The sequence below is a fragment of the Haliaeetus albicilla genome, chromosome 9, assembly GCF_947461875.1.
Source record: "Haliaeetus albicilla chromosome 9, bHalAlb1.1, whole genome shotgun sequence".
NCBI classification, from domain to species: domain Eukaryota; kingdom Metazoa; phylum Chordata; class Aves; order Accipitriformes; family Accipitridae; genus Haliaeetus; species Haliaeetus albicilla.
This window is the reverse complement of record NC_091491.1, coordinates 13,801,853-13,821,712: the sequence shown is the minus strand read 5'-3', so window position 1 is coordinate 13,821,712 and position 19,860 is coordinate 13,801,853. Positions and strand designations below refer to the sequence as shown.

The 19,860-nt window shown below is 61.0% G+C and overlaps 3 protein-coding genes across 12 annotated transcripts; all 3 read right to left on the bottom strand.

Annotated features, from left to right (window-relative positions):
- Positions 1 to 352: 352 nt before the first annotated feature.
- ERFE (erythroferrone) lies at positions 353 to 3,523 on the bottom strand. Of its 7 annotated transcripts, none has more exons than XR_011326107.1 (6): positions 3,111 to 3,523; positions 2,729 to 2,916; positions 2,346 to 2,617; positions 2,146 to 2,224; positions 618 to 701; positions 353 to 575 (listed from the first exon to the last, which is right to left on the bottom strand). XR_011326107.1 is itself a non-coding variant. In XM_069791636.1 (6 exons), exons 1-6 carry the CDS (start codon positions 3,514 to 3,516, stop codon positions 551 to 553), a joined length of 999 nt encoding a protein of 332 aa, XP_069647737.1. In that variant the 5' UTR covers positions 3,517 to 3,523; the 3' UTR covers positions 353 to 550. The 7 variants fall into 7 exon arrangements, 6 of the variants coding, with proteins under 6 accessions (XP_069647737.1, XP_069647739.1, XP_069647735.1 ...); XM_069791636.1 differs by having other exon boundaries at positions 618 to 646; XM_069791634.1 differs by lacking the exons at positions 353 to 575; positions 618 to 701 and adding an exon at positions 1,532 to 1,747 and having other exon boundaries at positions 2,346 to 2,436; positions 2,509 to 2,617.
- Positions 3,524 to 4,402: 879 nt separating this feature from the next.
- On the bottom strand, positions 4,403 to 8,758 carry KLHL30 (kelch like family member 30). Of its 4 annotated transcripts, XM_069791628.1 has the most exons (9): positions 8,495 to 8,750; positions 7,805 to 8,231; positions 7,391 to 7,687; positions 7,133 to 7,301; positions 6,829 to 6,915; positions 6,445 to 6,600; positions 6,162 to 6,350; positions 5,435 to 5,580; positions 4,403 to 4,856 (listed from the first exon to the last, which is right to left on the bottom strand). In XM_069791628.1, exons 2-9 carry the CDS (start codon positions 8,162 to 8,164, stop codon positions 4,605 to 4,607), a joined length of 1,656 nt encoding a protein of 551 aa, XP_069647729.1. In that variant the 5' UTR covers positions 8,165 to 8,231; positions 8,495 to 8,750; the 3' UTR covers positions 4,403 to 4,604. The 4 variants fall into 4 exon arrangements, with proteins under 4 accessions (XP_069647729.1, XP_069647728.1, XP_069647731.1 ...); XM_069791627.1 differs by having other exon boundaries at positions 7,391 to 8,231; XM_069791630.1 differs by lacking the exon at positions 7,805 to 8,231 and having other exon boundaries at positions 8,495 to 8,748.
- Positions 8,759 to 9,053: 295 nt separating this feature from the next.
- On the bottom strand, positions 9,054 to 11,615 carry ESPNL (espin like). The gene is made up of 3 exons (XM_069791631.1): positions 10,720 to 11,615; positions 10,455 to 10,628; positions 9,054 to 10,362 (listed from the first exon to the last, which is right to left on the bottom strand). Exons 1-3 carry the CDS (start codon positions 10,939 to 10,941, stop codon positions 9,127 to 9,129), a joined length of 1,632 nt encoding a protein of 543 aa, XP_069647732.1. The 5' UTR covers positions 10,942 to 11,615; the 3' UTR covers positions 9,054 to 9,126.
- Positions 11,616 to 19,860: the final 8,245 nt, after the last annotated feature.

Genomic DNA, 19,860 nt, shown 5'->3' with positions numbered 1-19,860 from the left:
TCCATTTTTCAGGGCAAAGGGGAAAAGGAAGCACTGTGGAGCAGGTTTCACCATGCTTGTGAGTAGCCAGACAGTTAGAAGGGCAAGTTCAACCCCAGCTTTAGTGGAAGTCAAAAAACGGTTTGCTTGTATTTCCTGGTAGGGTGGGGTCTGGAAGAGGTTTCCTGAAAATAAACTCTGCTACCATGGGGAGCTCTGGGACCACCACCCTGGTGTGGCCCATGTAGAAGTGCTGTACATGCAGCTCCCCTCCCTTGGGGCTGACTGAGTTTCTAATCCCCCCCCCAGCACCTAAATTAGCCCCCCAGTAGCTCTGACTTAATCAAGTCTTTCAATTAACTTTCAATTTTGTGTTCAAGTGCACTGGGTTCTTTATTTCTCACTCGCAGAGGACAGCTTACCAGCTTGGCAAGCCCCACTCTCCAACAGCGAGTCCTTTTGTATCTTCTTGGGTGTGTTTGGTAGGAAGGGACGGTGGCTGATCTGAGCGAGACTGCCTTGGCTCATGGTCACGCATGGTAACTGGGAGATGCTGCCCAGGACGAGCTCCTCAGCTGGGCAGGAGCTGCAGAGGCCTCGTCTCTGCCAGGATGCTGCTGGGCAGGAGCTGCAGAGGCCTCATCTCTGCCAGGATGCTGCTGCCCATCTGTTTGGATGGGGGGAAAAGCACATCTTTCCTTTCAGAGACAAGTTTTCTTTGCCTTGGGGAAGAAGTCGGCATTAAAACTGCACAGCCAGAGCCCACCCTCCCACCCCCCCGGATCCAAACATGCCCACCCATGAAGAGCTGCAGCAACAGCTACTTCACCAGGCTCCTTGAGGAGATGGAACCTGCAGAGAAGGCCAGGCAGGGCCAGGAAAGCCCTCATGCGCAAGGTCCAGCGCAAGGAGACTGCTTTCCCCTGCGTACGTGCACGGATCCCTCGGGGAAGGTGGGGCTGGGTGCAGTTTGGGCTATCTCATGGTGTTGCTGGCACAGCTTGCCCAGTGTTACGTGCTACTAAAAAATAAAACGTGCGGCTCCCTTGCCCCACGCCCAGTCGGCCCTGGTACCTCTCCTGAAGCAAGGAGCGTATCTGAGTTGCCCACGGCCTGGGCCCTGTGCCATGGGCAGGGAACGCCTGGCGTGGAAGGCCATGGGACAGGAATTTGCTTTAATCGAATGTGCGGCATTATCGGAACACTGCTCTGCTTTGAAGATTAGCTGCAAAGGACGTTGGCTTCTGCCAGCAAATATTCACTGCTAATACATTGCAGGGAAGCTAAAGTGATACAAATAATCTGTTATGGGCTGCTGAGAAGCTGGACAGGGAAATCTGCTGAGAGCAAAAATGGAGGTCTGGGGCTTCATCCCAGGCATCGATGTTGAGCCCTGCAAAGAAAGCAGCTGGCTGCTGCCACTGTCAGCAGCATTTTCCAATATAAACTTCCAGCCCCAGCCTTTAGATAAAAGTTAACTCCTTTAGCTCCTTGTCAGGCTTTTTTTATTATTATTTATTATTATTATTATCCTCCTCCTCCTTATCCTCCTTTCCTCCCTTTTTGTCCAGCTTCAGATAGTTCTGCAGCACAAGCAGTATTGGGCCAGCCTGCAGCTCCTGCAGCAGCAGCAGGTCTTCCCTGGGCTTGGTGCTGAGCCGGTGAGGCATGATGGTGGCTGGCAGAGGGAAGGGTCCCACCGCTCCTGGCACCAATTCAGTTCCCTGGGTGGTGCCCAGCATCTTTTCACACACCCAGCAGAATGGCACTGAAATCAGAGCCACTTTGAATGGTGAGGGGAGAGCCTGCAGCGTTGTCCACGAAAACAGAGGCATACTGCCCAGCCTGGAGGGAGAGAGGGCATAATGGGGCTGGGACATCTCTGGGCACAGCCTGGCAGAGCAAAGGAGGGTGCTCTCCCCTGTGCACAGCAACTGGGAGCTGGAGGGGCTGCTCCCCCGGCATCCTGGGAAAAGGATGACACGGAGGCCGGTGGGGCAGACCACCCATAGTATGTGCTGTAGTGTCCCAGCAGACCTCAGCCCTAAGTGTCCTTTGGGCTTGGAGCTGGGCTGAGAAACAGACTCCATGCCCGGCCCTGGAGCTGGCACCATGGAAGGTGCCTTCCTGCCTCACAGGGTCCTGAGCCGAGCTGGTACCACTAACCTGCAAGTAAAGGACTCCGGTAACAGAGATGGTGAAAAGGTCACTGCCACTCTCCAGCCGGGACACGGTCTCCAGATTGCTGCAGAAGAGGGAGGGTGGTGCTGGGGAGAGTGTGTCCCTCCTTCCCCTGGGGCTGCTGGACTCCCTCCTCCCTCCCTGGCCCAGGGTCCCTCTCCCCTCCTGGCTTTGCCCTGCCCTACCTGTTGTGCTGGCAGTGGGACTGCACGCAGATCAGCAGCCGCAGACGATTCCCCCTGCGCGGCTGCCCCTTCCTCTGCTGCTCCCTGCGCACTGGGACAGAGGGGAGGGTGAGAGCCGTCCTGGACCTCCCCGGCGGGGCCGCGGGGGGTCCCGAGGGCTCACCGATGTGCAGCGTGGCCGTGAAGGTGTAGTACCCCGCGATGGGGGCTGTGTACTGCCCACTGGTCAGGTTCAGCCCCGGGCCACGGTGGAACATCCCCTCCCTCTCCGGCTGGGGATGGGGAAAGGCTCGTGTTAAAGAATCGGCCCCTGCGCCAGGCCGGGTGCCCCCATGGGCAGGAAGATGGAGCAGGCAGGAGAGGGCAGCAGGTTGGGCACTCACGATGTAGTAGAGCTGCAGCTCCTGCCGCCCTCTTTGCTCGACGGAGATGTTTTCGCGTGTCCGACAGTGGAAGGCGGCTTCCACGCGACGGTGGGACCCGGCCTGTGGGTTGCCTTCACCGCTTTCCTCCTCTTCCTCACGCCCTTCCCAGGCCTTCCTGCGCGTCTTCGCCTGCTCCTTCACCATGCCTGACCCCAAAACCCGACCAGGGCTCGCCTTTAGGAAGGAACCTCGGCTTTTCCTGGCCCCACGAGGAGACGGCGCCCGGCTCTGCCGCCCGGCCCCACGGTGCCTCGTCCCCGCTGTCCCCTCCTCCCGCCCCGGGGTCCCCCTCACCCCCCCGACCCCCCTTCCTGCAGCACTCCCCGGGGCCGCTGGGTACCTTTCAGCAGGAGGTGCAGCTCCCTCAGCAGCTCTTCCAGCACGGCGGGGGCCTCGGGGGGGGCAGGGGCAGCGCCCGGCACACCGACTTGCAGGGCAGCCTGGGCTGGTTGTCCCGGAGATTGGCCTCCGGGTACCGGAGCTGCGCCAGCCCCCGTCCCGTCCCGCATCGTGCCCGTCCTGCCCCGGTCCCGGCTGCGGCTCCCCCTCCCGGAGCTCCCGGCCAGCAGCAGCCACGCTTGACGGGGGTCCACGCCGCCGGCCCGGAGGGCGGCCGCCCCGGGCCCCCCGCGTCCCGCCTCCGCCGCCCTCCCCGCGGCTGCTCCCGGACCCGGCGATCCCTCCCGGGCCACCCCCGCGGAACCGGCGGCGCAGAGGAGCGCCAGGCACAGCTCCGGCAGCCGCATCCCGCCGCCGCCGCTACCGGGAGGGAGGGCGGCCCCGGCCCCGGCCCCGGCCCCGCCTCGGGGCCTGCGAGGGCGCCGCGGGGCCCGCCCCGCTGCCGGGGCTCGGGCAGCGCTGCTGCCGCGGGAGAGACCCCGCTCTCCCCTGCGGGAAGCGGGGACCCCCCGCGTGTGAAAGCCGTGGGGAGCGGGGGACGCTCCGCCCCCCCCCCCCGAGGCGGGGGGCTCCCCCCCGCATTGCCCCTCGGCATGCTTCGGAAACAGTGAAAAACCTAACACAGAGCAGATTAATCCTCAAACGACACTGGCAGAGCTATGATGTCCCGGTGCTGGTGGTGGGACCAGCCATTGGGGAAGCATCGTCTTGTGCTCAGCCCATCCTGGGGCATCCTCTGCCACCTGGTACCAGCAGAGATGGGGACGGGGCAGGAGGCACTGCCCAGCTCTGTCCAAGCCACCGGGGTGCTGGCTGCTTCACCATGACCCTGGGGTCACTTCCCGGGGTGCATGCTGCTTATCCCAGGACAGAAATCAGGCTGAAGCACCCCACCGCAGGCCAGTGTGCCACCCAAGGATGCAAAGCATCCAAAAACTGGTTTACCTCCTGTCATTCTGCTCCATGGGGCACTGGAGTGTGTCTGACACTTCCACGTGGGCCACTGAGGTGCTGGAGAGCTTTGGGTGTCAGGAAAGAGATTCCCCTGGTGCTCCTTGTCTTTGTTTCCCCATACTGGATGTCAATGTGATGGGGAAAGGGGCCATCAGGCAGCAATGCCAGTCTCTGATGGGATGGGCCACACTTTGGGAGGCCTCGAAATACCTGAAAAGCTCTGGGGTTTTGGAGGGGGGGAAAAAAGCAGTTCTTAAAAAAAAGAAACAAACTAAAAGAGAGCGTTAGCCAAAGCGTGTTTATAAGGAAAAGCCTTTTCCCTGCAGTGGCGGGGGGGGGGGGGAACGTGCTCCCAATGCCCCAGCCAGCCTGGCAGAGGGGTTTCCATCTGTCCCCCCCACAGAGCTGAACTGGCAGCAGGGAGAGAGGTGAGAGGGGGGAGAGCAGCTGCGCAGGGTGACAGGCAATGCTGTAGGCTCTCCTACCACCCATGGGCACCCTGGAAAGCCTCCGTCCACTTGGAGGTGTCCAGGAAGATGGAGGAGGAGCTGTGGAAGAGCCAGAGGCAGGGCAGGGAGCCCTCCCGCGTCCAGAGGTCCTTGGCGCAGTCATACACCTCCATCTCTACCCGGTAGTCCCCGTCCATGCCCTTCCAGTGGCCACCGGTGACAAAGAGCTGGTCACCCAGCGGTACCATCCCGCCGTTCTCATGAAGTGTGTGCAGGAGCTGCACCTGCGTGAGGGGTAGGGTGAGATGTGCGGGGACCCCCCCAGGGACCTCCCGCTCCCACCACAGAGGACGTTGACCCACCAAGTGCGTCCCCCTGGCCATCCTCTCTGCAAGGTTTGGGGGCCCCTGGGGCTGTGTCTTGCTTTTAGCAGCATCCCCACATTGTGCTTGTATGGGAGCAAGGTTGGGGATGCTGTGGGGAGTGGCGGGGTCTGGATGGTGGAGGGGACAGGCAGGATTTTGCTGGACTGTGCACGCAGGAGCCCGGCACACCGCTCCAGAGGGTGGTGCTGGAACAAGGGGGGTCCTGTGGGCTTCTGCAGCATGAACGCTGTAAGTAATCGTGGTGCAAAAGCTGTGTTCCTAGTGAGGGTGTGATGGGGAGCAGGGAAGAAAGGATTGGGGCAGCTTCAGCCCTGCAGGAGTTAATAGAGCCAAGGGATGAGTGGGCAGGAGGGAGAGGGGGTGCTGGCACCTGGGGGCAACAGGTGCAGGGGTATGGTTGTAGGCTGCTGATGGGGAGGGAACAGCTCCCCCAACTCCCTGAGAGGGTGATTGTGCCCAGCCCCGCATCCCGCTACCTTCTGCCAGATGTTGGCCTCTGGGTTGTACACGTAGACCTTCTTGGTGTTGTCCCCAATGAGGTAGATGAGCCCACGCAGCGTGGCACAGCGTGGGGCCGAGAGGTACTTGGGGATGAAGGGGGAAGTGATCACACTCCACAAATCTGCAAGGAGCAGCCGTCAGCAGCACGTCCCAACCTTGGCTCTGGATGCAGCTGCCAGCGACCGAAAAAAGCATTGCCGAGCTTGCAGCTATTTAAAGGGGGAGTTTGAAAGAGAGGGGACAGAGCAGCCAGGCAGGATGGCACCCGCAGACCCCATCCCAGACGAGGCTCTTGCATAAAACAAAGTGGGGATATTGTTTGTAGTGGTGGTGTGAGATGGGGAGACCACTGTGGACTGTGCAGAGGCTGTTCGAGGAGGTAGCGTTGTCACAGGGGTTTAGTTCCTCCCTAAGGCAGGCAGCCTCCCCCGCCCCTCTGCCCCGGGGATCCCACTCCACTGAAGCTCAGGTCCCGGCTGTGCTGGAGGTCTGCGATTCAAGTCCGTGCTGCTGGCAGCCATGATACTGGCTGGCCCCTGGCCCCTGGCCCCATGCCACAGCCATCGCCAGACCCCGTTAGCACCTGGTCGCATCCCACGGGACCATGCCTGGCGGCATAGGGTGTCGCCTGCCTGGGGGTCCCACTTAGTCCTGCTCCGTGGGAAGGCGGTGGTGGGGTGCAGCGGTGGGTCCAGCTCTCACCTTGGACAGGGTTGTAGCACTGCAGGGTGAGCGCGTTGTACTTGACAGCGCAGGAGCCCACCAGGTAGAGCTTGCCCAAGCAGCTGGCGGCCGCAAAATTGCTCACGTACTTGAGAGCTGGGCTGATGGCACACCAGCTCTTGTTGTAGGGGTCGTAGCGTTCCACCTCCACTGCATCTACCGTCGTCCCTGCAGGGCAGTAGGATGCTGCAGCCACTGAACTGCTCCAGGGCACCCATGGACCCCTGGCCCAACAGCACCCTTGGAGTCTTCATGGCCTTACCCCCAATGACGTAGATCTCACCATTGAGGATGGCGCTGGTGTGGTTTGTCCGGGCTTTCAGCATGGAAGCGATGCGCTTCCACGCACCATCCCTTGGGCAGAAGCACCAGGCCTGGGTCGTTGACCACGTGTCGTTCTGGGACCCCCGGGAGCCGCCTGGGGAGGGATGGGTCAGGCGGGCCAACCCCTCTGAGCACAGCCATCCCTGGGCATCCCTTGCCAGAGGCCGGATCCGCCCAAGAGGGGAGCAAGGAGAGGGCTTTGCCTGGGGAGGAGGGTAGCCCCCGGCCCCACGCCAGCACCCCGTGCCCACATCTTTGTCCCCCATCCTCCATCCCCGCTCCTTGGGGACCCCCAACCTGCACCGGGAGCCCCGGCACCTACCTGTGACGTACACATCGTTGTTCAGAGCCACCAGGGAAAAGCCCCATTTGTTGTAATCAGGGAAGTCGGGCAGAGCCATCCATTGCCCTGAAACCCAGCAGAGCCAAGTGATGACCCCCCCCCCCAGACAGTGATGATGCTTTTAAGCCAGCCCTGTTTCATGCTTCCCTCCCCTGTCCTCCCCCCAGTGCCCCTCCTGACACTAGATCATTTGGCAAGAGGTGGCTTTGGGGTAGACGGACAGTTAATTAACATGCGGGGGGGGGGTGTATGTGCTTGCCCCATCCCTGCTGTGGGCGCTTACTGCTTTTGGGGTTGTAGAAGGCGAAGTTCCTGGGGGTGGACGGCATCTCCAGCCCCCTGTCCTCATCCTCGCCCTCCTCCAGCACACGGCCGCCAACCACCACCAGCACCTCCTCCAGCTTCTGCGGTGGCGTCAGGGAGTTCTTCTGGGCACTGGCATCGCTCTGCCCCTGACAGAGGCCGGGGCAGGACCATTAGGCTCTGAGCTGAGCCTCCCCCCCCTGCTCAGGGCGTGGGATTTGGGGCAGGGGGTACACACCATGGCACGGGATCGGGCAACTAGGGCCTTGCTGGCATCTGAGTCACGGACGAGGGGCTCGGTGGCAAGCAGGTTCTGCAGGTACTGGTCAGGCAGCGAGACGAGGTGGGCCAGCTCCAGCAGCTCGGGCAGGAACTGGGCTCGGGGCCCCGGGTCGTGGCGTACCCAGCGCAGCACAGCCTCGGCCAGGCTCTGCTCCTCCTGCACCTGCAGCTGGTCGTTGGAGAGGTAGGTGGCCAACCTCTCCTTGGAGAGTTGGAGGAACTCCTCCTGCAGAGAGACGGCTTCAAAGTTCTCCTGCAAGAAAGACCAGGCCTTGGAGGAGACCTCGGGGCAGCCGTGGCTCTCACCGAACTCGCAGATACCTAGGCAGTTGGTGGCATCCATCTGCTGCCGGAGGTAGCGGCTGCAGACCTTCTGGATAGTGGGGAAGTGGAGCTGGCTGGAGGTCCGCATCAGCCCCTCCACGTTGCCCTGGTTGATGGTGACCTTCCCGGTGTAGGCAAAGTCGAGCAGCATCTCCAGCGCGCCGGGGTCCACCTCCTTCAGCTCCACCCGTGCGGCGATGCTCTCGGCGAAGTCGCCGGAGAACATGGCGTGGAAGTAGTGGCTGCAGAGGGCCAGGACGCCGCGGTGGCAGGGGAACTCCCGCCCGCCTGCCACCAGCGTCACATCCGCCAGTTTGGGGTTGGTGCGCAGCCGCTGCAGGCCCTCCAGCACACCCTGGGCGTGCGAAGGCAGGCAGAAGTCAAAGTCATCCACGTTCCTCACCATGGTGCTGGGGATGGCTGCGGGGCCTTGCCAGCAGACAGAGCCCGAGCGGAGTGCGGTAAGGGTGTCCCTGCCAGGAAAAGCCAATGACATCTCCCTCTATCCCCCCTCCCCTGGCACAACCGCCCCTTCCCAGCACCTGATTTACAGGCACCAGCAGGGGCAGGAGAAGCACTCCCTGGAGCCCCCCCACTCCCACTTCCACAGGTGGCCATGATTTCTTCTCCCCACGCTCTGAGCTGCCCTGCCGGGTCTGCCACCGATTTTTCGGGGGTGGGGGTGGTTTTGGGGCTGGGTTGAGCCCCGCTCCGGCTTGCTCCCTCCCGCTCTCACCTGGGCTTTGCAGACCTGCGGCTGGCCCGCCGGGAGGGAAGTGGCCGCCGTCCCGGCACCGGGGAGGGACACTCCGGCGCGACACGGGATCCAGCCGAGACGGGGGAACACGCTATTTTTAGGCGGCATCGGGACACCGCTCCCTGCTCTTAAAGGCACCGTACAGGCAGAGCTGCCCGCTGCTGCCCATCCCCGTCGCCCCGCGGCTTTGCTGCTTTTTGGAAAGCATCCCTCAGCGGCCAGCCGGGCACCGCAAGCCTGGGGGGAAAAGGCTCCCCCCACCATCCCGCCCCGCCCCACCTCCCCCAGCCCCATCGGTCGCAGGGGGTCCCCGTGACGTCCCTCCTCCCCCCCGGCTGTGGCCGCCGAGGCCGGCTGTTAAATATAGGACGTTATCTCACTCCTCGGCGGCCACAAATAAACGGCGGCAGCCGCCTTGCTGCGGGCGGCCGGGGGTCAAGACACCGATCCCCGGGGGAGGGGGGGGGGGGTCGGGGTGCCGGGACGGTCCCCCTCCGCCCAAAAGCTTTCTCCGTCGCCCCGGGAAGCCTCGCTCAGCTCGGACAGAACGGGAAAGGCGTTTATTGCAGCCCGCGGCTTCACGCAGCCCTCCGCCCCCCCGCCAGCGGGCATCACTCCTCCGAGCTGAAGATCTCGGCTTCCTTCTCCTTCCAGAAGGCGAAGCTGCGGTCGATGTAGCGGCAGATCTCCTCCCCCTCTCCTCCGGCCTCCCCCGGCCGCCGGGCTGAGCTCTGGGGGGAGCCGAAATACCTCGCCTTGATGTCGTCGAAGCCGTCCTGCCAGCCCCGCCGGCCGGCGGCGATCTCGTCGGTGACGGCGCGGTGGAAGGCGCGCACCGCCCGCCAGCCGTGCCGGCCCAGCTGCTCGAAGACCTCGAAGCAGAGGAGGTGGCGGCCGCGGCGCTCCTCGGGGGGCAGCTCCTGCTCCAGGATGCGGAAATAGCCCAGCATGAAGAGCTCCAGCGACAGGCTCTCGTAGTCGGCCGGGCCCCCCCCGGCCCCCTCCACGAACTGCTCCGGGGAGAGCGGGGCGCGGCCGGCGGCGGGGGGCGGCGGGCGGCGGGAGGCGGCCTCCCGCCAGCCGCCCAGAAGCCGCTGGATGGCAGCCCTCTGCCGCGCCAGGCGGGCCGCCCCCCTCTCCCCGGTCCCCGCTGCCTCCCGGGGGTCCCCGGCGGCCGGCGGGGGGGGCCCGTAGGCGGACCGTCTCCAGTGGCTCAGGAAGAGCATCACGATCCGCTCCTTCCTCAGGCTGCCCCACTCTGGCCCCGGCCCCGGCGCCGGGGAGCCGCCGCCGCCGCCGTCGGAAAACGCCTCCTCGCAGCTGATGCCCGAGTCGCTGGCGGCCTCCGCACCGCTCCCCCCGGCCGCCTTCCCCTCCGCCGCCCCCCACGGGGGCTCGAAGGCGCCGCGGAGGCTGCGGACGCAGACTCCGCACTGCCGGATCTCCCGCTGCGCCAGGCTGCCCGCCGGCTCCCGCGGCTGCCCGCCGGCGCCGGCGGGGGGAGCAGCGGCGGCGGCGGGGGAGGCGATCCGCGCCCCCTCGGCGTGGGCCAGCAGCGCGGCCAGGCTGCTGACGGCGCCGGCCAGGCGGCCACACCAGAGGGGCAGGGGCTGCCCGGGGCCGGGCGGGGGGCTCCGGACGGTGATGCTGAACAGCGGGGCGGGCAGGAGGGCGCGCAGCTCCCGCGCCAGGCGCCGCAGCTCGCCCTGGTACGCCTCGCCCCGCCGCCGCAGCCGCAGGCTCTCCACCGCCCGCTCCAGCTGCTGCAGGTCTGCCTCGGTCAGCAGCTCCCCGAAGGGGCCCAGCACGGCCTGGCGGGAGGGCGAGAAGCGCCAGGGGCTCGCGTCCTGCGGAGAGGGGCCGTCAGCGTTTCCCCACCACGACCCCGGGCCGGCAGCGTGCTGTCCCCGTCCCCCTCCCCGGGGCGCCCCGTACGCACCTGGCCGCCCGCCGCCTCCTCGTCCGCCAGCCGGGCCCGCAGCCGCCGCACCATCACCTGCCGCTTCCACTCGGGGATGGGGCGGCCCCGCTCGTCGTGCGTGGGCACCAGGGAGTCCGCGTCCGCCTCCGCGGGGTCCTGCCCGGGGGGGTCCGCCGGCTCGGCCGCCCCATCCTGCGCGGGCAGAGTCACGGCGGGGGGCTCGGGAAGGGGGGCGGCAGCCGAGGGGACGAGCCGGGGGCCGCGGGCGGAGCCAGCGACCTACCGGGTGGGTGAAGAAAGGCGCCGGGATCCTGGCCCGCTGCGAGGGCTTGCGGAGCTTCTGCTCCGCCGGCACCGACCTGCCGAGCTCCATCCCCCGCCGGGCCGGGCGGCTGCCGGGGGCAGAGGCGCAGGCCTCCTCCTGGAGGAGGGCAGGCAAGGGGAGATGGGCCCCCAACACTCCCAGGGTCCCCCACGCGTGACCGGGTGAGGATGCCCGGCACATCACCCCGGTCGGTCCTTGCGGGGAACCCTCCCCGGGAGAGACCCACGGGCAGGCGTTTCCTTCAGCAGACGGGAGGGAGCTGCGGAGCCCCTGCTGACCCCTCGCCCCCGGAAGACACCGTGATGCCCCCGCTGCCGAGGACGGAGCCCGGGGCTGCCCCCATTGCCACCAGCCCTTCTCCGGGCGACCCGTACCTCCGGCGCACCCGCCCCGCTCCCCGGGGGGCAACGGCCTGGCTTTCCCCAGGGCATGGGCGTGCCCGCAGCCCCAGCCCCAGCGGGGCCTTACCTGCCGTGGGGGGGCTGAGCCGGCTGCCGGGGACAGGAGGCACCCGGGAGCCCCCCCCTCAGTGCAGGGGGTCAGGTCCCGCCCTGCCCGGGCAACACCCAAAGGTGGGTGCAGCTGCACCCTCAAAGTCCCCACGCTGGGAGCAATGGGCACTACGGGGCGGGAGGGGAGGTCGAAGGGGCTGGGCAGCCCTGGAGCGGGCAGGAGCCACGGCTGCAGCGCTGGGGCAGGGCAGAGAGCGCAGTGAACAGCACATTAATATTTGACGGGGGCATCGAGTGGCAGCACTGGGGCTCAGTGGGTGGCACCGGCGCCGGTCCTGGAAATAGCGACTCGGTGGCTTGGCTCCAAAGCCTCGTCCTGCTCCTCAGGCCAGCCGAGAATGGCCAAAGCTGATCACGGCACCTGCCCCCACACACAGCCAAGCCAGGTTTTGGGGACAGAGGAAGGGTTTTGCACTGGCTGGCACAGAGGGCAGGTACTGGCAGTGGGGGATCTTCGGCAGAGGGACCTGCTGCACCGCTGCCCGGACATTTGTTACCGATATTCAGCCACGTTTGTGTTCCTTCACTCCACCGCCATCCATTATATATGGCCAGGATGGATTAGCGGGGCTCGGTTACACGTGAGAAATTCCAGCGAGGGGCTGGAATACAATCAAGAAGCAGCAGATCAAAGCCTTTAAACACCTGTTGCCTGGTGAGGATCAATTACAGATTCAGCCTCTTAATCCCTCCCCGGCCCCGGCACGGGCTGACGCCCGGCACAGAGTGGCTTTCGTGGGCTGATGAGCCGACGCTACCCTGCAATGCAGCTGCAGCGCAGAGCAGGTTATGCTGTGCCGGCGGCAGCACAGCATCCTGCAATATTGATGGGGATGTAGTACGAAACACAGGAACATGGCCTGGTGCCGGCTGTGCCATGTCTCTCAGGTTAAGCAAACAGATGTTGGGAGCTGTGACACAAGCCACCTGCTCCCATCTCATTGCCAGCACGGCGGGCGAGGGCTGGAGCTCTGCCAGCTGCTGGGCCAAGGGGAGATTTTGCCGAAAGCCCTGCAAGGGCTAGATATTCCTCTAGGTACCAGAAAGCCGCTTGCAAACATCCTGCCTCCTGCTCTCTTGGAGTGCCGGGGAAGGACAGAAAAGGCCACCTGGATGCCCGGCATGGCCTGGGACCTCCAATGAGATGATGTTGCTCAGAGGGAGCCTTTGGGAAGTGCCAAAAAGCCACCTCCTGCTTGCCAGTTTTCCGATCTAAATCTCCATGAGATTTTCGTCTTTGCATCCATGTCTGGGGCAGAAGGCACTGAGAGCCCATGGTCACCCTGAGCAGCCTCACCTCATGCTTGGCTGCCCTTGCTGGGGCAGATGTGGCCGCCAAAACTCTCGACACCAACATTTGGGTCCGCTCACTGGGAAGCAAGGTCTGCCAAGGCGGCAGGCCGGTGTGGGCAGCAGCTCAGCCCCAATGCCGGGAGCTCCCAGCCACCCGGTCTGCGGGAGGGGATGGAGCGGGGCGGTAGCGAGGGCCTGGCACCCTCTGGGGCATGCTCCCACTGCACAGCTCTTGGGGAGGCCCTGGAGTGGGGGGAGCTCTGGGTTTCCCTGGAGACTTCCGAAATACAAGACACATCCCGGCTGGAGCCGCTTGTCCCATGGGCAGCGCAGGCAGCTGCCCTTCAGCAGGTGGCTGTGCCAGGGCTGCCTCCCCCAGCCTGGACAGCCTCCCCACAGGATCGCAGCCCTCTGCAGCACAGGGGTGTGCGGGACCAAGAGAGGAGAGGAGGGTCTCCCCCAAACCTCCATCTCAGCCTCTTTCCTTGCCCTGGCCTTCAGGAGAGCAGGCACTGGCCCTTTTGGGGATCTGCTTAGAAGAGGCCCAGTGGACTCTCCCTTCCCCCTCCCTTTCTGGGGGTGCATCCCTCTCCCCCAGTTCCCAGGGCCATATCCCTCCCACTCCCCCAGTTCTGCAGCAATGAGCAAAGCAGCATGGAAGAAACCAGCCATGGCCTCTCTCAGCATCCCTGGTGTTTTTTTTCAGAGGGACCCTGGGGGCACCGGCCGCCCTGCTCAGAAGCGGAGCCAGGGGAGGCAGCGTGCGTGGTCCCCTGAGCCCGGCTCTTCCTCCCGGACCCTCCGCAGCCATGACGGGTCTTGGATGTTCTCTGGAGGGTAGCGGAGCTGGCTGCGCCTGTCACTGTCCTACTGCCCAGACAGGCTCCGGAGACGCTGGTGGGGCATGGGGGGGCTGCACTCCCCGTGCTCTGCAGAGAGTCTCCGGCACCAGGGACCTCCGGGGCCCCGCTGCTGCTGCCACCGCCCCTGCCGGTCCTGCCACAGCCCCACGTAGGGATGGAATCGGCCATGGGGATGGAGGCCCACCCCACCATGGCCATCCTCCACCAGCAGGTGGTGGACGGCCATGATGGGCTGCCAGCAGAGTGGGCAGGTGGCAGCAATGGTGGCGGCAGCCCAGTGCTGAATGCACACGGGACAAAATTCATGCCAGCATGGGTCCACGGCAGCGGGGTCTTCGAGGGGACCCAGGCAGATGGGGCAGATGTCCCCCTGCCGGGACCTCATGGTGGGTCCCGGCACCGCCAGCTCATGCCTGGGCCCCTCCAACGCTGCTGTTGATGGGTGCCGCTGGTGGGACTCGGCTGCTGGCAGGTCACGTCTAGTGTGCTGTTGGTAGGACTTTGATGGCTCAGACACTGCCCACAGGATTTGACCTCTCGTGTATCGCTGTCAGTACACGGGTGGCTCAGGTGCTGCCCACAGGATTCAACCTCTCATGTGCCACTAGCAGTATGTGCCACTGGCATGTACATTGCCCACTGCAAGTGATGTCATGGGGTGACTGACTCTCTGGTGACATCACAAGGCTCTCAGGGGCGCACCCAGGAGCTCCCCCAGCCTCAGAGACACACCCTGCGATGCAAAACCCATCTGGCAGCGTGTTTCACACCTCTCCGTTTGCTCAGGCCCCTTTCAGGCGGTCCCTGTTGTTGTTGGTTGTTGTGCCAGCATCACACACTCACAGAGCGGTTGCGGTTGTCAGGGGCCTCCAGAGCTCATCTGGTCCAAGCCCCTGCTGAAGGAGGGCCACCCTGAGCCAGATGGAGCCTGGGCACCACTGAAAAGAGGCAGGCTCCATCTTCTTTGCACTCTCTCTTCAGATATTGATATATATGGAGAAGATCCCCCCAGCCTTCTCTTCTCCAGGCTGGACAGTCCCATCTCTCTCAGCCTCTCCTCATTGGAGAGATGCTGCAGTCCCTTCCCCATGTTGGTGGCCCTTTACTGGACTCTCTCCCGTCTGTCCCTGTCTCTCTTGTGCTGGGGAGCCCAGCACTGGACACAGCACTCCAGGGGTGGCCTCACCAGTGCTGATTCCCTCCCTCGACCTGCTGGCAATGCTCCTCCTCGCGCAGCCCAGGACACCACTGGCCTCCTTTGCTGGCTCAACTTCAATGTGGTGTCCACCAGGACCTTCTCTGCAGAGCTGCTTTCCAGCGAGGCACCCCTAGCATGTCCTGGTGCCTGGCGCTGTTCCTCCCCAGGGGCAGGATTTTGCGTGTCCCTTGATTGAACTTCAGGAGGTTCCCATCAGCCCATTTCTCCAGCCTGTCGAGGTCCCTCTGGGTGGCAGCACGATCTCCTGGTGGCTCAGCCACTCCTTCCAGTTCTGTACAGAACTGTGACTGATTTTGTTGGTTTGGTTTCTACATTTTGACTATCAAATAAAAGCAGAGGAAGGAAATCAAGGGAACGAGCGGTTGCATACGTCCCATTTCTTTAATTTGCAAAACCGAATTAGTATTCTACTTCCATTTGATCCTGCAGAGCAGCCAGTGGGAGACTGCTGGAATCTGGGAGCATCCCCTGGGTGCAGAAGCACTGTTCCTGAAATCACAGAGCCTGCCTTAGTTGAGAGAAGAAAATAAGAGGGACTGGGAAAAGATTTCTATTTTCTTTCTGTAAGCTGCAGCCCCATGTAATTAGCACTGGAGACTGCTGAGGCCATAAACACACAAAAAAACCCCACCACTACACACTCTACGCTTGCCTTAAAGCTGGACAAGAATGAATTCATTTGCAGCTTTCCTGTCTCCCCAGCATTAGTAGTATCTTCAAAGTCCATTTTCTTACTGCAGCAACACAGCCCAGGGATCTGGCAGACTCTGCAGGAAGAGGAGGAGAAGCTGCTGCTTGAACTAGCATTCCACTGGGCTTCAAGTTCCTCTTGCTCACAAAAACCTTATCACTAGAACATCAGGCAAGTGTCTAATACCCATGTCAGACCACCGTCTCAGCAAGGGCCCGCTCTTCTCTGGTCCTTACTTCCACCTTGAAAGCCAATGAAGGAGAGAAAGGAGCAGACAGAGAAGCTCACCCTCTCCTTGGCTTCTCTTATACTAGGAAGAAGTTAAGGGAATGGAACAACCTCGTAAGCCCTTCCTTCTGCAAGAAGAAGAGTAAGTACAGCGGAACAGCCCATGTAGCTTTTTCTGCAGTATTTGAGAGATTTATTAACTCTGCCCACAGCAGGGTGACAGTCCTCCTAGGTCTTAAATGTTATGCTTGCTAGAAGATACATTAAACTGTTGTCTAGTTCACTGCTTGTAGGACAAAACTAACTGTAGTCCAGGCAACAGACAGCTACAATTGGTAACCTCATGAAATAAAGCTCATAGCTAAGAGCCACTGATAAGGGAAATTGTACTATGAGGGCCTCCTGCATTATGATCCCTGTTGTTCCAGGCAGAAGGGACTTGGGAGAGAGGGAGGGATATGGCCCAAGGCTCTGGGGAGAGGGAGAGGCTATGGCTGCAGGAACCAAAGGGAGAGAGATGAACATTGCACATGGAAATTCAGAATTGCTTGATTTTATGGATTATCCAAATCTATTTTCACTTCATGGCCAGTGTCAAAATGATGGCTTTACTTCATAGAGATGGCTACCTCTCAACAGGCTCCCACAGAGGCTGAAGCCACTTGACTGAGTGGTATCGTAAGGCCAGATGCCACTAGAAGGCATTAATGCTGCAGAGGAAAGCACTGGGGAAGAGGATGGCAAAGAGCAGGGCTGCTCGCACAAGCTTAGCTTGGCTCCCACACGGAAGCACAACTGCAGTCTAAAACCCAGCCTGTACTGTAAGAACTGGCACGTACAGTGGAAGTGTTCTTCCCAGTAAACTTGGCAAGCTCTTGTGCCTGTCATCAAATGTATGGTTCAGCTCAAAGGTACAAGGAGTTTTGCTTCTATCCAGTTACTGACTGATGGGTCTGTTAAAAGCCTTGCTGCCAGGATTGAACACCACGGCAAGTCTCAGCTGGGGGTGGTGAGACTGTCACAGCTAAAGGGATCAGGAGGTGTCTGTCACCCTCGTGCCCACTCACGCTGCGAGCTGGAAGGAGCCAGCCCTTCGCTCTGTGTGCATGCACCAGGGAGAAAGGCTGGAGAGCAGTGCTTGCGCTTCCTACCTGACACACTGGGTCAGCAAAGCCTACCTCAGCTCTAACCTCAGGCTCGGTATTTGCCCCCCACAAGCAAGGATTTCACAGTTTGATTTCTCTACACACCTTGAGATACACAAGCACAGCTGTTCAAATGTCTGCATGAGCAGAGTATCCCACAGCACTTACAGGGCAAAACTCTGTGCTCTGCACAGGAAGACAATCTGAGCCTTTACACAGATGAACACAAGCCACTTGGCTGATGAGCAGCTGACAAAGTTGGGGATTTCAAAGCTTCTGACACCAACAGCTCAGTGTTCAGGCCCCAGGAAGGAACCCCTGTGCTGAGTGAGTGTTTGATCTGAGCAGGCAAGTGTGCGCCCTGAGAGGATGTTGTCACAGGTAGAAGGCTTGAAATGCAGTGACTGTGTTAACACACAGGTGGTTTGCAAACTCTTTTGGGCAAGGATTTCATTTGCTTGTGTAATGCCTCACACAACTGTGGCCTTGGCACTAATAGCAAAAGAAATACCTGATAATTTCCATACAGTCAGTGTCATTACATATGCATTCTGAAACCATGCAAGTGCTAACAAGCAATTGAAGTGTGGCAGGATATTCCCATTCACTAGGTCTTTAAGTCTAAAAAGAAATTTGTAGTTCAGATGCCATCACAAACATTTTGTTTTTACGAAGGATTCTAGTAAGTTAAGTGTTCCTGCCTATCTCTAGTAGTGCAGAGAACTCTGGTCCTTCTTTAGACTGATGATTATTTATGATCTGGGTTTTGGGCCAGCTTTGAAAATTGTTCAAAAGGTGCCTTGTAGGTTGGGTAAAATAGGTAGTTGCTGCCGTAAATCTCTAGCCTGGAAAAAAGAGCTGTAGAAGCGAGGAGGGTTTCTTTTTTCTTCTGCTGTTGTTACTGGGAGGAAAAGCAATAATTAACTCTCTCTATGTGATGCCCCCAAACGCCAAACGTGTAGTGCACTTGAGATGGATTGCTCCTGTACTGCCAAGACTGAGCCAAGGTTCCTCAGTGCTTTGCACGCTGGTGTGAGCAGTGGAAGTCTTTGTGAAGCTGTGGGTACTGGCTTTCTGTGCTGCAGAATGGAAAACAAGAAACACGAGGTAAGTGAAAGAAATTATTTTGTGCCAAAGGGAGAACGTCTGGTAGTCAAAGTTGGAATCTCTCTGCTTGGAATTTAAAAACTGTGTTTACTATGCTGTTATGTTTAAATGAGGGGGAGGGTGTATTGTAGTCACAGATGCTCAGTTCCGTTCTGAGTTGAGCTTTCTTGATTTTACATGAAAAATGCCTCAAGCAGTACGAATTCAGGTGGCGGTGAAGGAATAAAATCTACATGTGGGTTTAGAGGTGAATCAAAAAGGATATCAGGTGACTGTTTTAGTATATGAACTTTTAAAATCAGGATTTTCTTTTGGTTTTGAGCAAAAGGCCCACTTCCCATGCACCTACATAAAGCCCACTTTCTCTGATAGAAGCGTGCAGTATGGCTTATGATGTAATATTTACTTTATGTATAAGCTGTACTATGCTGTGCTCTTTTAGGCTTGTAGTATTCTTTTGAAATCCAGCTCTCCACATCGAAGATGCAAGCTGTATAATCTGCTTTCCCCCAAAATGCAGAGCAAAAGAACTGTCATAAATACAGTCTGAACAAAACTAGTGGAGGGATTTGTTGGCTGTTGTTAGAATCATGATGGGCCAGAAATTGGCCCCTACTTACTAATGAGTTGCTGTATTTTAATTGTCCTACACTATCTGGGAAGCAGGTAAGTGTCAGAGCACTTTCCCAGGGAATAAAACTGCCCCTCACTGATTCTTTCCGAGGGTCCCCTCTGTAAAATGCTGCATCCTCCAGAACAATGCAGGTGCTTGGTATTTCCAAAGGGACCCAAATGGATGAAGTTCAATCCTCCTGACCGCATGCCAGCAGGAGTTACGTCTCTAGCTGTGCTTCTGCCCACGGAGAAACTTCCTCAGTTTCTTTGCTTGGCAGACCTGGTGCGTCTTCCATTCTCCTCGGCTTCCTTTTGATTCAGTGTTTCAGTGGTGATTAGGTACAAAGGAAATCTTCTCAGGCTCGCGTTTCCCTGAATGCAGTAGAGATCCTTAAACCTCTTTAGGCTTGGGTACCTGAACAGCACTTGCGGCTTCCCATCCTCGGGCGCGTGGACAGAGGAGACAGAGGATGTTCACCGCTGCGTGCCTATGGGATGACCTATGGTTGGATTTCCATGCTTCCGCTTGAGAGCAGTTTGGTGCTCCAAGCCGTGTTTGGGAGGTTAACAGAACGTGCCAGGAGGTGGCATGACAGGCTCAGTAAGAAAAGCTCAAGAACTAATTGCGGAATTGGTAAGCTGCTTTCCTCTTCAGTGGAGGTTTTTTAGTTCTGTTGCCTTACAGCAGCAGCCCGTGGCCTGCCTGTAGGTTCCTGCCCAGAAGAGTCGTCGTGCGGCCCCGGCTGCGTTTGCGCTCCCTTTGCAGCAGGGGAGGGCTGGGGGGAAGCCCAGGGCAGGAGGCGGCGTGCTGCGGGGGCCGGGTGGTGCCCCCCCCCCCCCGTTCCTGCTGGGCTCCAGCTGCGGGCAGTGAGGCAGATGGGGACGACCCCCCCCCCCCGTCAAGGGGGGGCTGCCGGTGGAGGAGCTGGTGCTGCCTCGCCCCGGGTGGCCGAGGCGGGGCCGGTGGCAGCCACGGGAGCAGCGGAGCGGAGGCCGGGCTGCGGCGCTCCCGAGGGAGAAGGTGACCGGGGGCCGAGCAGTGGACCAGCGGGTCCCGGAGAAAGCCCCGAGGAGGGCGGTGGTGCCTGGGGGGGGCCGGCAGGGTCTGCGTCGGAGGCATGGGGCGGCGGCGTGGGGGGGCCGCGCCGTGTCGGAGCCGACGGCGGGGGCTGCCTGGAGCCGGAGCAGCCGGGCGGTGGAAGCGCGGGGCAGCTGCCAGCTCTGAGGGGAAGAGCTGCCTCGGAGTCGCTGCTTGCCGTGCTGCGGTCTCCCCCACCCCTCCTCCCTGCTTTGAGCGGGCAGAAAGCTGGAGATGGCAGAGATCCGTTTTCTCCTCCGTTTGGGGGTGGAACGGATTCGCTTCCCGGTATCCCTATCTCCTGGTTTCAGCGCAGCCGGCAAGAAAGGACCAGGCGGCCGCTCGCTT

What these genes read in the sequence shown, in the direction of transcription:
- KLHL30 (XM_069791627.1), bottom strand. Translation starts at nt 8,164, where the DNA reads ATGGTGAGGAACGTGGATGACTTTGACTTCTGCCTGCCTTCGCACGCC. An exon ending in TTGCCCGATCCCGTGCCATG is followed by an intron (nt 7,302 to 7,390) that starts GTGTGTACCCCC and finishes GGCCTCTGTCAG; the next exon opens with GGGCAGAGCGATGCCAGTGC. An exon ending in TGAGATCTACGTCATTGGGG is followed by an intron (nt 6,351 to 6,444) that starts GTAAGGCCATGA and finishes ACTGCCCTGCAG; the next exon opens with GGACGACGGTAGATGCAGTG.
- ESPNL (XM_069791631.1), bottom strand. Translation starts at nt 10,941, where the DNA reads ATGTGCCGGGCATCCTCACCCGGTCACGCGTGGGGGACCCTGGGAGTG. An exon ending in CGCCTTTCTTCACCCACCCG is followed by an intron (nt 10,629 to 10,719) that starts GTAGGTCGCTGG and finishes CTGCCCGCGCAG; the next exon opens with GATGGGGCGGCCGAGCCGGC. An exon ending in AGGAGGCGGCGGGCGGCCAG is followed by an intron (nt 10,363 to 10,454) that starts GTGCGTACGGGG and finishes CCCTCTCCGCAG; the next exon opens with GACGCGAGCCCCTGGCGCTT.
- ERFE (XM_069791632.1), bottom strand. Translation starts at nt 3,516, where the DNA reads ATGCGGCTGCCGGAGCTGTGCCTGGCGCTCCTCTGCGCCGCCGGTTCC. An exon ending in AGCTGCAGCTCTACTACATC is followed by an intron (nt 2,618 to 2,728) that starts GTGAGTGCCCAA and finishes CCCCATCCCCAG; the next exon opens with CCGGAGAGGGAGGGGATGTT. An exon ending in TCCCACTGCCAGCACAACAG is followed by an intron (nt 2,225 to 2,345) that starts GTAGGGCAGGGC and finishes CCTCTTCTGCAG; the next exon opens with CAATCTGGAGACCGTGTCCC.